The sequence below is a fragment of the Alosa sapidissima genome, chromosome 5, assembly GCF_018492685.1.
Source record: "Alosa sapidissima isolate fAloSap1 chromosome 5, fAloSap1.pri, whole genome shotgun sequence".
Classification (NCBI taxonomy): domain Eukaryota; kingdom Metazoa; phylum Chordata; class Actinopteri; order Clupeiformes; family Clupeidae; genus Alosa; species Alosa sapidissima.
Genome location: NC_055961.1, coordinates 8,096,231 through 8,112,212, shown reverse-complemented (window position 1 = coordinate 8,112,212; position 15,982 = coordinate 8,096,231). Strand labels below are relative to the sequence as shown.

The 15,982-nt window shown below is 39.5% G+C and overlaps 1 protein-coding gene across 8 annotated transcripts in view; it reads left to right on the top strand.

Moving 5' to 3' along the window:
- Positions 1-10,237: 10,237 nt before the first annotated feature.
- Positions 10,238-15,982, top strand: part of ankhd1 (ankyrin repeat and KH domain containing 1) — a 38,343-nt gene continuing 32,598 nt past the window's right edge. For all 8 annotated transcript variants that reach the window (XM_042093987.1, XM_042093983.1, XM_042093985.1 and 5 more), the window contains exon 1: positions 10,238-10,683. In XM_042093987.1, the coding sequence (XP_041949921.1) occupies positions 10,408-10,683 (276 nt within the window). In that variant the 5' untranslated portion in view covers positions 10,238-10,407. The remainder of the gene's footprint in view (positions 10,684-15,982) is intronic.

The window sequence follows — 15,982 nt, the reverse complement described above, 5'->3', positions numbered from 1 at the left end:
TAGTTAATTGCTTTGTTTAATAGCAGACCTTTATTATTTTGTTATATTTTCAACAGTTTTTAGTTGTGGACACCTGCAGTATTGAGAAAAAAGGGGGAATACATAATTAGGTTCTGCTTTTTTGCTTATGTGGAATAAACTTTCCTTTCTCTGTCTCTCCTTGTCCCACACACTCTCCGTCTCCACCTTACCATTTCTAATGAACCTCCACGGTGCGTGCCCCCACCACCACCACCCATGTTAGGCTACGTCATTTTTGTAGAGCCAATAAGGCTGTGCATACGTTTATGGACGTAGGCACGCTTCAATTTAACTGAAATACACATTTTGCGCATCATGTACAAAAATCCGTGACATTCAGTGTCCAGGATTTTTATTTTCCTGGACAGACCATGAAAATCCTGGACAGGTGGCAACCCTAAACGCGTCCCAATTCACTCCAGATCTAACATGCAACCACCAAATAGCCTACTGCCCAAATTGTTGATGTTTTAGGCCCTGGCTTCTCAAACTTTTCTATGTTGCCCCTTCAAACCATTCTACAATGGATAAGTAAAGATCAGAAAAGATCAGTTTTAATGCGCATCCGAGAGTTTGGGGATATGCTCGCATGCTACAAGTACTCTCAGCATAATAAGTTGTTCCTGAATTTCTAAAGAGAGATGTTAGTCTACATTGTGTTGCAGACATTTGGATTCATAACACCGTGGACGTCAATTCTGATATAAACATAGCCTATGCAAATAACTCGTCGTTTATTGTAGCCTAATTGCGGAGGTTTCTCTATTTGGAATTTAAATCCGGATTTTCCGCATTTTTTAAATTGTGATTGTTTGTGCTAAGGCTGTATTGGTGTTGTGATAGGCTATGTTGTAAGACTGTGAAATTAATAAATATCAGAACAAGAGGCTTTTGCTCAATAGGTGAAGAATACAGGAAGATCAACGATAATGCGCCTTTAGGCTACTGTAGTGGAGTTCGTGAGACCGAAAACGTCAGGAAAACAGCGTTTAAAATGTCCATTTAATAGGTAGGCCTACCCTAGTCTGATGCACTGTTGTGCATTTTAAATCAGAACTAAGGAGGAATGTGAGGAGGCTGCTAAAGAGTGCATCTACAATCGAAACTATCAATAGCTAATGTCCGGTCTATGGATGTTTGCTTCGTTGTTGACAGCGCGGTCTTTCAAATGACACATTTTAGTTTTTATTCTGCCAAGCTGAAGAGCTGGTATCTGGTATTGTTTGTGCAACTATACTACATGCAAAAATGCACAGATTGAGCTATGACAAAAAACATGGCACCACTGTGGTATAACGAACTAGATCCTAAAAGAAAGGTGCTTCCCTGGCTGAATGGTAGCTATAAGCTATTAGCCTACACAACATAAATTGTGACTGCTGGCGACCCAAATAAAATCGGAACCAATGTCTTACACCATATTTTTAAGCAAATACAGTTATATTTATATTATAAATATTTACAATAAATGAGCGTATGTTTTAACCTTTGCTGTGGCGTCCATGTTTTTCACACATCCCACGGCAAAGCACATAAACACTCACAGTGGGAAAAGCAACATAATCAAGGGGGCGGTCCCTAATATTTAGTGTTTTTCCAAGTGTGGGCCGTCAAGTTCAAATGCCATTAAATAAATGATAAGGAAATACTTTATCTTAGTCTCATCTCAGAGTTGTGGATAAATGTTTGGGTGAGCTGCAGAAGATTTTTAGAAATTAAATTGGGCCTTAGTACAATAATCTTAAATTGGGAACCTCTGCCATATGGTGTGAACGCACCATGAGTATCGGGTGAATAAACACCATTTAACTTAAGGCCATGATAATGTCATCAGTGACATTATCAAGAGTTGAAAGAAGCTTTATTTACGCTCCTGCTATAACATCGTAACTTTGTCTTATAACAATTATGATTCATTATGAATGCAATATAACCCTTTATAAATGTGTTCCATCATGACTCATTATGAATGCAATATAACCCTTTATAAATGTGTTTCATCATGACTCATTATGACCGCTGCTAGCGAAGCTAGCGAAGCGGTCATATAGGGAGTCAAAGTTTTTTTTTTTTTTTGTCATCTACTTCCTGAATTTTTGGTCAACGATACCCGGGACACCGAACCACCGGGGCACATGAAATTTGGTGGGTATGTAGCCCCACTAGACTTTTACGGAAATATTTCGTTTCGTCCCCGGGGGCCACATCCACCCCCCCCCCCCCTCATCCCCCCGCCCCCCGTGCTGGGGCCCCCGAACCGCAAAAAAAGCAGTTTTTCCTAAATAACTACCTGAACCGTGGCACTGAGGATGAAGAATCTTTTATGGTATGTTGGTCTCAAGGGCCCACATCAATCTGGCCCATAATCACTCATTTGTGATTTGCACCCCCCCGTAAAAAATGAAAATGCAATATTATTCTGCTTTAATCGCCCCTATCTTCAGTTAAGATGTTCAGAACTGCACCAAATTTTATGTGTATGATTGACCTGGCATTCTCTGGGGGTATGCCAAGTTTCGTAGAATTTCATCCATGGGGGGGTCTAAAAAAATTAGGTTATGTGTACATTTAGTGACTGTACACTCATTGGCCTGTAGATGGCAGTGCACACATATACACATGCACACACACACAGGCACCCACATACTATCGGTATTAGAACGGCCGATACATAATTACAAATTCAGTAGGATTAAAAGAAAGCCAAAATAAATACTCATCATCATCATCATGGCTGCATTTCCAGTATTGGTGATAAGTAGTCGTTTGTCCACTAGATGGCGCGTCGCTGCAGCGAGGTGTACTTGCATAATTTTGTTGGAAGTTAAAAGTGGGTTGGAAAAACAATGGACGCTTCATACAAGGAGTGTGGTTTACCGCAGAGAACTTCTAATAAGGATAGGATGATGTTCACATGAAATGTAATTTCCATTTCTTCTTGAAGCCGAAATAAATCTGAGGATGTTTATCGGACATGCTTGGTTTTTACTGCAGGTACGTTAATCTTATAATATCAATAAGGACCTAGGTCATGTTACTGTTAGCGTTGGTTGAGTGATGGAGGCCAATTTGATTGATTGCATTTGTAGAAAATAAATGCGGTTATACCAAGCAAATTGATAGCAGCACTGTAATTGTATCTTTCGACTGTCATTTGTTGCACGTGCTACAAAAATCATTCTGTGCAATGGAAGATTTACCAACGTTACACCGGTCTGAGACAGTTTTGCCTATACATGCGTGAGACTGAGACGTCTGTTTATTTTGTTTTGGTGCGTGTAGGGTGTGTGTGAGAGGGGAATCGATGTGCTTTGATTCCAGCTTGGTAGTTGTAGTCTGTGAAATTAAAAAGCACGTGTGTGTGAAGTATCCAATGACACCTTCATTTCATTATGGCTGCTTTAACAACACACCTTAAGCTACTGTGTAGTGGGTCCCATTTAGAAGTGGCTACTTCATTCGCGCTTTCCTTGACTCATGGAGCTGCGTGAATTTTAGTACAACTTTTCGCCACGATATGGCAGTTTAAGTCCGCTTGATACTGTAAGGCGTAAGCCATTGGTTTCCAAAGGAGATTTTATTTGTGTCGCCAGCATAGCCTATTGATAATTTATGTTGTAAATAGGCCTACCTTATAAGCCTACCTGTAGCTTAGGGAAGCTAACAGCTTTCTATTAGGATCTAGTTTGTTAGTTACAGTTTTGTCATAACTCCCTGATGGATTTTTGCATTTAGAATAGCCAGAGCGTGGATATCTCAATCGGAAAATTAAACAATATCGGGTGCCATATGGACTAGGCTGGGTGAACCCAGCCTGATCTGATCTGCCCGCTATTTATTTTTTGATTTCTTAAAAGATTGAGCTTGGTCTGGTAAAAGCCAGACTAGCCATGGACCTCAGTTACACAATGCAAGGGAACATGAATCAGCCCATATTTGCACGAACAATAACGGACAACAGCTCTTCAACTTTGGCCCGTTAAAATGTGTATGAACAGTCTAGCGACGCATTTCATCAAGGCCCATTTGGACATGTCAGTTATTTGCACCACTGGTTAGATGTAAAACAGCGCAGATAGCAAGGTGACATTGATATGATGTTGATTTTTGGTTGAGATTGAAATCTCAATGGTAAATAGACATTGAATCAGCATTACAATCCTGACAAAAACCCGACAGTGCATGAATATCGATAAGAGAGATATCGAAACAACATTGGTTTATAGTTTATGTTGCCATAATCGATAGAGCATCGATACATAGTTCACTAAAAGATATTGAAAAGTCATGGATTTGTGGTTGACTGGGAAATCTTAACGTGGTGATTGAAAAGTAGTGGATTTATAGTTGACCGCGCGACGACGTTTGAACTGTCCAGTTCATTTTCAGCAACAGTTCAGTCAGACCAACGGGGGTGTTCAGCTCTCTGTCAAGTTCACTCCTCCTTAATGGTAAGCAAGCATTTATTTATCAAAGGATAATGTTTTATTGTAAAAGTGTACTACATTAAATTCGGTCATGTTTACAGTCTATGTACATCGTACTGTCAGATTTACAAACTGATTCAAATGCTAGGCTAGCTAAATTTACTTGCTGTTGTCAAATTAATGTTTAGGCTAACTTACGTTATGGCAGTTCATCATAATGTTAGGTTAACGTTACTCGGCAGTCTGATTTATAATTAGGTCCTACCTTTGTTGTCAGTAAGTTACAGTTTATTATACTCATGATAATAAAATATGAAGTAGTGCTAGGCCTACCGGTAACGTTAGCTTCTAGGCTGTCAAAATTATAGGCTGAAGATGTGCTGCTGGTTTACGTGGAGATTTAGCTAACATTTATGTAACTCCTGGTGATCATATTTTTGTGAGTTTAATAGGCTAACTTTAGCAATACTGATATAAGTCAACTTTAAGTCATATCTGACTAGACTGCTATCATTAACCGTTCATTGGGCAGCAAAAGTGTTCGGACGAACAGAGCTGCCCGAATGGCTGGTGCTGCTAGCAAACACTGCATGTTCAATGAGCTCACCCAGCTTGCGAAACTGAATTATTCTAACACCATCTTCAGCCTGGCATTTTGACAGCAAACTCAACAAACATATAGAATATATATTCTATGATTATTCTAAAGTTTCAATTATAAGTAGCCTTCAGTTGAACATATTTATCTAACACTGTCTATCTCTTTTTCTTCTTCTGTGGGAAGCACAACACACGTGAATTTCTAAATGAAGAAGAGTTAATAAATGCACTTGATTTTCAAACTGATAAGTTGTCTGGTTATTTATGCACGATTGTGTAGCCTAAACCAGCCATACTAGGCCTAGTCAAATTTATCCTGGCTGTATATAAAACAGGATGTGAATTTCCCAATATTTTTCCAGATTAAAAGTGGTTTACTGAGGTTTAATATCAATTGAAATACCATTGAAATCGCATTGATCTTTAGTTTGGTTGTAATTTCAACGTTGTTTCAATATTCATTTTAATTGAAATACCATTGAAATTCCGTTGATCTGTAGTTGGAATTTCAACATTGCTTCAATATTAATAGAGGGTGCAAAATGTTATAGGATCAATGTTTAAGTGCGACGTTGACTCAATGATTTTAACATTGACAAAATAATGTTGATTTAACATAGATTCAATGAGTAATTGCTATCTGCTATCTATGCGCATTTCGTTTTAAACTACTGTTACTTAATTTGTGCATTAACAATAACGTTTCAGACTACTGTTACTTAATTTGTGCATTGACAATAAAGTATTACATGAACTAAAGATGACTAAAATCTTATGTAGAAGAAGAAACATTCACAAAAAATCCATCCATCCAAAAATTACCTTTGTTTTTGATAGCTGTTGAAAACGGCATGGAACTGACAGAGATGTTTTTGTTGATAAATAAATAAATAAATAAATAAATAAATAAAAAAAAAAATAACATTATGCTGATACCTTTTGCTTTTCCCAAATACAATGTAGCCTACAAGTGTAAGTGACCTTTCATCAATCCAGTTGCAATGGATGAACTGTGATGAACTGCCCTACTTGTGATTGTTTAGAGATTTTAAAGGTTTTATAACAATGCTACATCTTCTTTGGCTATTCTACAATCTATTCACCTTTTCAACACCAGTAGGCTACTTTCTGTGCAGCCGCACACACACACTCAGGCATGCCAAACAAGCATACACAAAAGTTTCAAGAGTGGGGGATGGAGTAAAATATGGAGACAAATTGAAGTGTGATTTATTTTCGCGGAACGGATGTACAGGACTGAGCGGCGGTCATATTTTGTACCGCTATGCGGTACATCTAGTTATGAATCCAATACAGTATAACCCTTGATGAATGTGTTTCATCATGATTCATTATGAATGCAATATAACCCTTTATAAATGTGTTTATTGCAGTGTGAATTGTCTTACCAGTGTTGTCAATGAACCACAGACATTTCTGAATTGTTTAAATTCTTGTTAGTCATTCTCTTCTGTGTTGAAATCAGTTAACAATTTTCCCCAAGGAATAATGCAGAGGTTTGTAGAGTACTTTCCTTAAACTGTTTAAAACAGTAGAAATGTTGTAAATACTGCCCTCTTCTGATTCTGATTCTCTCGTCTGTGTGTATTCCCAGTGTACGTGGACCATGCCATTTCTAATGACTTGGTTCATCATGATCTCAGATTACTCCTGTGTCTTTAGCAGATAAGCACCTCTGAAAATCTGTTCCAACTTCTCCCTGGAAACTCATGCATATGGTATTCCATATAACACTGTCTACCAGCCTAGATTTCATATAGTCTGACTCCAAAAAGAAGTTATGGGGGCAATATGGATTCAGTTAATTTTACATAAGCAGTTATAAATATCTCACTGACTTCAAGCAGTGCTCGAATGTGCTAGAATCAGTTACTGACAGATTTCACAGTTGACCTTTAAACCTACAATGCTAGATACAGCTCTCTTTGGGCAACATTTGGTCTCTGTTGTATTTCATAGGATTGAGATGCTAGACCACTCATCCTTATATGGATTAGCATCTCAGCTGCACTGAATTGTCTTGCTAATAGGTAAGTCAAGACCGAGTCCAAAATGAGAGACATAGTCAAGTCAAGTCACATAGTCAAGTCACATATTCAAGACCAAGAGAAAAATGAAAATAATATTCTTTATACCACATATTTACCTATGTAAAACTGTTCTGTGATGTTAAAAACACTATACCTTTTTTTAGACTATTTGATCATACTATTATAGCATTTTCATAAAAAAAAAAAAAAAAAATTGGGAGGCTTTGATTGATTATGTCAATGTCAATGTCAATGCCCAGCCATTATAGATGGACCAAATTAAATACTTATTTTACTGAACATGATCACTTAATCAATGATTTTGTTTAGATTTATATTTTAGAAAAAAATATATACTTTTAAGCCCACTGTACTAGTCAAAACCAAGACCAAGACAAGTCCAAGACCAAGACAAGACCATAAAAAACATTTGAGTCCGGACTTGAGTATTACAGCCTTCTCATAGAGCACATTTCAGCGCTTTGTCATTCATTTGTATATACTATCTCTGGGCATACAAGCTCCATGTCATTGCTGTTCTTAAGATATCCAGCTACATTTCGCTTAGGCCCAATTAACTACGTACAGTATTAAGGCAGTAGCATAAATCGTAGTGTATACTTGATGTTAGGAATGTGATATCTCTGAAGTTGTTAACAGTTAAACTCAAACTGAGTTGTCATTAATCATGAACAGTCAACCAAAGCTCTGAAATCCTCTCTTGGCCATCTAAGTTTGTATGTTTTATAATCCAGTATGCATCTTGATATAGCCACAGCTGCATGTGCAGCTGATAGGCCTGAAGGAGAAGGAAAGGTATGATATGAATATAAGATATGAAACTCCTTGATAGGAAACTTCTCATTGACTTCAAGAAGAATTTTGATTAAATTAAAAGTGTCCTTAAGGTTGACATTCTTAGACACTATGGGATTTTGCACAGTTTTCAAGGCAATAAGGATAATCAGTATGACGAGTGACAGCTCAGTGATGGCTGAAAACACCTTATCTGCACTGTTCTTCACCACATCTGGGGTGATATTTGTGTCCCTTGCTTTAGGCTGATGACATCACAATGGACTAATTAACTTGATTTGCACCTGTATCAACTTCCAGCTGCTCATCTAGGCCCCATCAAAGAATCAGTTCAACTGATTGCACCTGTATCAACTGCTTTCTGCTGAACTAGGCCAACTCTCTCTGTGTCTCTCCATTCTACAAGGATATAAGGCACATTTCATCCAACTTTCTATCCATTCATCCTCTTCAAACCATTCACTCATCCACCCATTAAACTATCCATCAACATCCATTAAACAATCTGCCTATCAACATCCATTCAACTTTCTGTCTATCAACATCCATTACACTATCTACATTTTTTAAACTATATACTCTGTCTCAGGCTTTGAGCATACAATATGGCTCTATTAAGACTGCCGTTAAGCAATTAGAATCCTAGGCCAGGTGGCCAGGCTATATTAAACCTCATCTACCTAGTTCAGTCATTCCAACTATTAAACCTCATCTACCTAGCAAATAATTTAACCTTTTAAACTATCCACCTATTTAACTGTTCAGTCATTCCAACTATATTAAACCTTATCTACCTAGTTCAGTCATTCCAACTATATTAAATCTCATCTACCTAGCAAATCATTTAACCATTTAAACTATCCACCTATTTAACTGTTAAGTCATTCCAACTATATTAAACCTCATCTACCTAGCAAATAATTTAACCATATAAACTATCCACCTATTTAACTGTTCAGTCATTCCAACTATATTAAACCTCATCTACCTAGCAAATAATTTAACCATATAAACTATCCACCTATTTAACTGTTCAGTCATTCCAACTATATTAAACCTCATCTACCTAGCAACCAATATAGTTTGTTTTTACTCTGTATGATATTTTAACATTTTCATGCACTGTATTTCCTTCAGGAAATGCTTTTCTAGTTTAAATAGGGGCCCTATTATATCACACATAGCGTAAACTATGTTGAATGATGGGCCCCTTTAGATATCACAGGTGAATAACATAATTTGTGGCACATGATTGAGGGGCCCTATTATGACATATCACATAATGTAAGGTGTTATTTGAGGCCCCTTTCAGATATCAGGGGTGAATAACATAACCCGGGTTATATGGTTGAGGGGCCCTTTTATGACATATCATACTATTTGACTGAGGGGCCCTATTCAGATATCAGGGGTTGAGAACATAATAGCGACTGCAGAGCCCTTGGGCCCCTAGGATGGGCCAGGTAGGCCCGTTCAGTAATCCACCCCTGCTTGTGCATTAAAACCAGCTTTTTGAAACCAACTTCTTGGCACCTACTGTAAATAGCTGATGCTAACTACTGTAGCTGATGCTTCCTAGCCTGACCATTTGCCTCCCACAGTGCAACATTCACCTTCATCACCTGCTCAAAGGTCGGCTGATGTACACATGTGACTCAACAGGCAACCTTTTGCAATCCAATGTTTATTGTGGACAGGGGTAGGTTTGGCCGCTATGACAGGTCTGTGGCCACCCAGGCCCATTATGATGCAGCGACAACTTCAGGGATCAGAATAGATTTGGAGTTGTAACTTTGTGGCATTTTCCAAATAATTGGACCATATTCTTAGGATGTGCACATAGCCTATGTGATGTTACAATTTCCATGAAACAACGATCCAAAGCACATCACATCTAAAGGGAAATCTGCAATAAGAATTGATTTATCACATATGGGGCTATTCCACCCACACATTTAAGTAGGTAGGCCTACCTAGTAAGTTATGTGTGGTTAAACCATATGGTGATCAATGCATAGAATATGTATTTTGTTACAGTGTATCATTGTCTGGCAACAGCTATCATCTTTAACCCAAGTTAACTTCTACAACTGTAACATAACTTAACGTATTATGAGAGTGAGAATGATAGGCGTGTCACTGTCCAATGGTGTTTTTAAAACAACTGTGGTAAATCTCGAAGCTTTCTTGTAAACCAACCTTGACGTCGCGTGCGTTTTCATGACTATCACAAATATAAGCCAATGATAATGGAAGAGCAACCAACCTAACCAATGAACTCCGCAAATGTTGCGGTAGGGCGGGTTCATACACATATGGAACGACATAGGTTAGGTTGTTTGAAAGTTAATGGCTTGAGGGAAAGAGAATCGCTTCAGGAGAGTTTCGGGATTTTTCTGAAGTGAAGCTTGACTGTTCTCAAGCAATATAACCACGAAGAAAGTAATACGAATAAGTTACTTTTGACCAATACGTGTAATATCTAAATAACTATGCAGGATGCAGTAGCCGGGACAGCAATGATGACGGACGGCTTCGAGGACGAGATTGACTCGGTGACTCCTCGCTCCCCTGCTTTAGGGATGGGGGTTGGAGCTACAACAGGAGCCGGACTTGGGGCCCTTGGTATTGGCGCAGGAGGAAAGAAAGTCCGCTTCTTTGGTGAGGCAGGTGGGCCCACAGCAGATAGGATTGATTTTAAGCTCGCTGCAGCCGCAGTGCTATCATCTGGTCCTGGATCTGGCAGCGACGAAGATGAAGTATCTGAGGTAAGCTAGGTAGCTTGTAAGATAGCTAGCTTATGTTGGAATATGAGATTTTATGCTAACGTTAGCTAGCGTTAACATTGGCTAAACCACCCAAACCATACCGTCCTCCAAAATTGACAGGCGCGCTAAAGTTAGCGTAAACGTCATGTAGTTGTAGTGCTATCCGATGAAAATTCAGCCCAATTATTTTACGACACGTAGACTAACAACAAATATGCAGTGTACACAGTGGTTTCAGTGGTTTATTTTACTGACCCCACGACTTCTTATGTGTATCTTTAGAGCTAGTTATGGCTTCTTGGTTAGCCATTTAGCTTGTCATTTAGCAGCTAACAGTTAACGTTAACTCTGACGGCCTCGACTATGGCCTAGTAGCGTGAGGAGAGGCTTACAAGCAAAGTTATGTCGCTTACCAGCTGGCTAATTGTTTATCTTAACTGACTGGTCAGCTGGGTTGCAGTGGTGATGCCTGACATGATGAAAGTCCTACCTAGCTTTGAGAGATTGTCAGTATTATTGAGAATGTTTTCTAGTTAGCTCATGCAAGCTAACATCTACGTGACAGCAGTTTTGGCCAATTCTTTCGCAATAATTTGTTTGGACAGATGTCTTAACATATAACATTTAGTTATCTAATAAGTGGCATCAATCTTGACACCTAATATAACTTTACTTAACTAAAGGGACCGGTAAGTTGAGAGCCAGCTAACGTTACGTTTAGTTTATGTGAATAATATTAACGTTACTTCTCAACATCGTCTCAGGTTTCACCTCATTTTCACAACCAGCTTCCTTGACTATGTTAAAATAATATAGTGCAGTAGTTACATCTTTCTAGCAATGCTTATAGGGCCCTTTTTGATGTCCTCGTGATAGTAATGACTCTATTTAAAACTTAATTCTTTCCTAGTAGCAACAGGGGTTTAAATCGGAATGGAAGAGCGGTATATTTCAATGTTAATTTGGTGGAATGTTACTGTAGATGTAAACCCTTGAGACATAATTTGCACTGCTGTAACGTTGCCACCTAACTTAATGAATGTAAAGTTAAAACTAAGACCTGAATTACTTGGGATGTCTGTTGCTGAGATATTTAGTGAAAAGCTGTAAGCAACACACCCTTCAATTATGTTGGTTGATGTTAAATTCCCATTAATCAATGTGTGTCTGAACTGAACTGAAGGGTCAGTGTCAATTCTGTACATTTTTCTCTTTAACACGTGTATCTCCTAACTTTTGACTAATTAAGCACTAAAGGTTAAGTTGTCGAACATAATCTAGGCATTTAAAGGCAGAATGTAATGTATATCTGGCACATCTTGCATCTTCAGAATTAACAAAAAAAGATAGCTCTTCGTTTTACAAAAAAACAAGATTCCACATTTTTTGTGGTGTGTCTGTCTGTCTGTCTGTCTGTCTGTCTGTGTGTGTGTGTCTGTCTGTGTCTTATAGTTTTGTCAATTCTGTAGTTGCAAGTATTAGGCCTAGACCTACAAGCAGGTACTGCCAGCTGATTGGCGGACTGATGTCAGAGTTGAGAGTTCACATACAGACATAAGACACCCACTGTTTGTCCTCGTTCTGTTTGTGCGTCTTGCATGTGATTTCTCTGTTCACTGTCCAGAGGGCAGGGCTGTGTCTGTTGCCTTTTATAACCTCTAATGGGGAGGTTGCTCTCTCTGCTCCTGTTATTGGCATTTCGTTTGGAATTCAGAGGGGTGTTTTATTAAAGGCGGGTGAGTGCTGGACCTACTTCACAATCCAAGGTGAAGCCCATACCAAGAGGCTTTGTGTCTGCAGCTCTCCATGGCACTGCACTTTAGGGCACCCTGGTTATCCGATGGTCCCACTATTTCCTCGGGTTTTAAACCGTTCTTTGCAGCAAAAAAACAAACAAACCTAAAAGAATGTGCAGATCTTGCCTGCAGCCACAAGGTTTTTTTTTTCCTTCTAGGGATGATGTGTGTACTGTACATTTCAAAACTTACTATAGTTTCTTGCCCTGTCTTCTCAGATAAAGGAGAATGTGTGGAAATGGAAGAAGAGTTGTCTTGTCTCTTCGTCAGAAAGTGCTGGAGGTGCCCTCAAGTGATGTCACACAGTGATGTTACAAGCTTCTCTTGTGTAGCTTAGCCATTTCCCTTATAATTTTAAGGTTATAATTTTAGTGAGATCAGTATTTTTGAGAATATTCATTGGGCTACAGAAATTCATCATGTACCTTTAACTTGTACATGCACGTCTTGTCGGACAAAATTAATAAACACTGCTTGAAGCAGTAATAGCCAGAAGCTCAAGAAAATAAAGGCAGTCCTTTATTTTGGACTGTACAGTGAGGGACTCCGCTGTCATTATTTTGATAATTACTACAACACTCGAAAGTACCATTGTTACAATTATGAAGTGCCATGAAGGCATTATTGCAGAAGGTATGCCGAATGGAGCAATGGCATTTGTGTTCTGCTGAACTGGATGCATAGCAGATATGTTGGATTGTGGATTTGCAAGTGTCATCATAGTGACATCTAGAATTCTACGAAAGCAGTGCAGATATTATCACCTTTTACTTGTCATGATTGCGTATTTGTGTGGTAAGCATTATGCTTTATTTAGTGGTCCTTAATAATGCTACAAAGTTTAATGACCAGTGAGAGTGAAATCAATCATTTTGATCAATCGATCACTACTGATCTAGTAGTCGGCACTAGTAGCAAATATTGTCTCTTCAGTTTTGGGGTATTCTTGAAGATGGGTTGTATCAATTAATGTTCTGATTCAGAACGCAAATGGGCAACAATGCACCAATGTAGAGCAGCAAACTTCTCATTAGTGTGTATTGAGTAATCTTATGTCTGGACTCAGTGGGATATTTCAAATGTGGCAAAATAGACCTAGTGAACAAATCCTTAGTCCTTCGAGCTGTCTCAGGTTTATCTCTTGGGCAGAAGAGTAAGGAATGTGGATGACGTGGTGGCCACACAAGAACACACATTGGTGGCCTGACCTGTTGCTCCAGTAGTATAGTAGGCTGAATACCTAGTGTATCGTTTTGAAACTACAGTCTGAAGGCATATCAGGTATTAAAGTCTGTTACAGTCTGAAGGCAGTCAGGTATTAAAGATTTGTGGGTGGCTTGCCCAGGATTTACACACACAGATAGCCCATAAGCATGCCCATAAGTCAGGATTACACACCCCAGTGGCCCATCAGCAGCACACAGACAGAAGACAAAACTGTTTTCATCTACTAAAAGCAGGTAATTTCAGATACAGAGAGGTTAAATTCCTTGTGTTGTAGGTAGGGATGTCCCACAGTAGCCAATCCATAACCAAGCCTATTTACCATCAACAACAAAATCGCCAACAGAGCACCCTTCATGAGCATTTCACTGGGTTATCAAGCAGGCACCTTCCTTCAACTGTGTTTCGTTGAAGTAGGCCCACGACATGTCCAGATGGTCTCAAAAGTCATGTCTGACCTCCCAGACCCACCCACTTTCACGCTGTGAAAGTGTTTTCTAACAACAAATTCTTCTGTCATTCACACTTTGTTGCTGCAGCCATTTATGATCCGATCAGCAACATAACCAGACAAACCCTTGATGCGGGGACCCACAAATACCCACAAGTTCTTCAGTCAATCCTCTTCATTGTTGTGGCTGTTTATGATACAACCAGTAACCTAACAAGACAAGCCTTTGATGTGGGCACCAACAAATGGCAATAAGTTCTTCAATAACATATTTGCATCTGAAGATATTTGCATGTCACATTATGGGATTCCAATGGCACAGAAAAGCACAGAAAGTATTGGATTAAAAAAGGACTTACAGTACAGAGCATCACTGAACATCAACAGTATATTTCCCAAGGCCTTCACTAGAGCACATGAAACAAGGTGCTGGTGGAGATTAGTCAACCCTCTAAGTGCCATATTTGTAGTGCGTCAGCTTTCACATGCAGTACAATAAAATCATAGCCTGGCTAACGTCAGACCTCATCTCATTGAGATGGGGTCTGGGAACTAGACATTCATTTTCTCGTATTTGAAACGTAGTTTATGAATGCCCAGAGCCGTTTATTGGGCGCTACGAATGTCTATCAGATGCGTCTGTACGTAGCTCATAACGGCTTCGGTGTGTCGTCATCGTCTTGCTGCCCTCCCTCCGTTCTGTGATTGGTTCCTTCGTTGAGGTGAAAACGAAGTCCATAGAATCCAGGCTGCCTAGCAGCGTGAATAAAATCACGCACATAAGGCAGCATGGAAAAAACCCAGGCTAATAAAATCATATAAAAGGAACGACATTCTTAGCTATTTAAAACAAATGTACAGACGCAAGCAGCCTGTGATGCCTCCTAGGGGCCTTACTACGTGAAGAAGATATGCCATTTTTTTTCCACTGACATTTGTCTTGTGGACGTTTCTGTCGTGGACATTTCTGTTGTACATACAAAGATTGTTAAGGCGGAGCAAGATACTTCGTCGTAGTTCATGTCTATGGGCGCGAAATGGGGATCGAATCCTGTCTGCATAAAGAGGCGTGTCGATGACGTATTGACGAGCGTACATTGCAACCGGCCAACAGCAGCTGCATAAATAACCGGCGCACACCTGATATAAGGTTGATTTTCTCCAGACTGGAATGCTCAAAAATGCTAAAAATGTACCTGAAATGTTCAGAAGGGTTTGAGGATCATGAAAACGTGCCCGAAATTCACATTCCTAACTCTATAGAACCAAGACCTTAGCATATGTGGTGAAATTCTGAGCTATGCCCATAGACTTCAATGGAGCAGTCGCTGCCTCTGCTCTGCATAAAGGGGGATTTTGACCCCCCCTCGTGCGATCCGGGTTCCCGGAAGTGGCTCCTGATGAAACATCTTGCTCCGCCTTAACAATCTTTGGTACATATGGGTCTGTTCAGTTTTCCTGTGCAGTAAACCCCGGGGTACCATGTGAAGTGGTTGTGTGTGTTTGACCCTCTCTTGGTTATTGCTGCCATTAGTCTGGCATCTTTAGTTATTCATGAGGGTGTTTGTGTGGGCTCTCGTCTTCTTGGCCAAACTCGACTTCCATTGCTCCCTGTGCGACATTTCCTCACCTTGTGTGCTGGAATTTCAGGGAATGAAAGGTTGCCTGAAAATTCATGTGATGTCAAAAGGCGACTCTTCTTACTCAACTGTGCCACAGTTATTCCCTCAGTACATTTTTTTAACCTGCTATTGTCAAGTGTCCTCCCCTTTGTCCTGAGGTGACTAATCTCTCCATTCTGTTCCTCATCTCAAGACGTACGTATGTG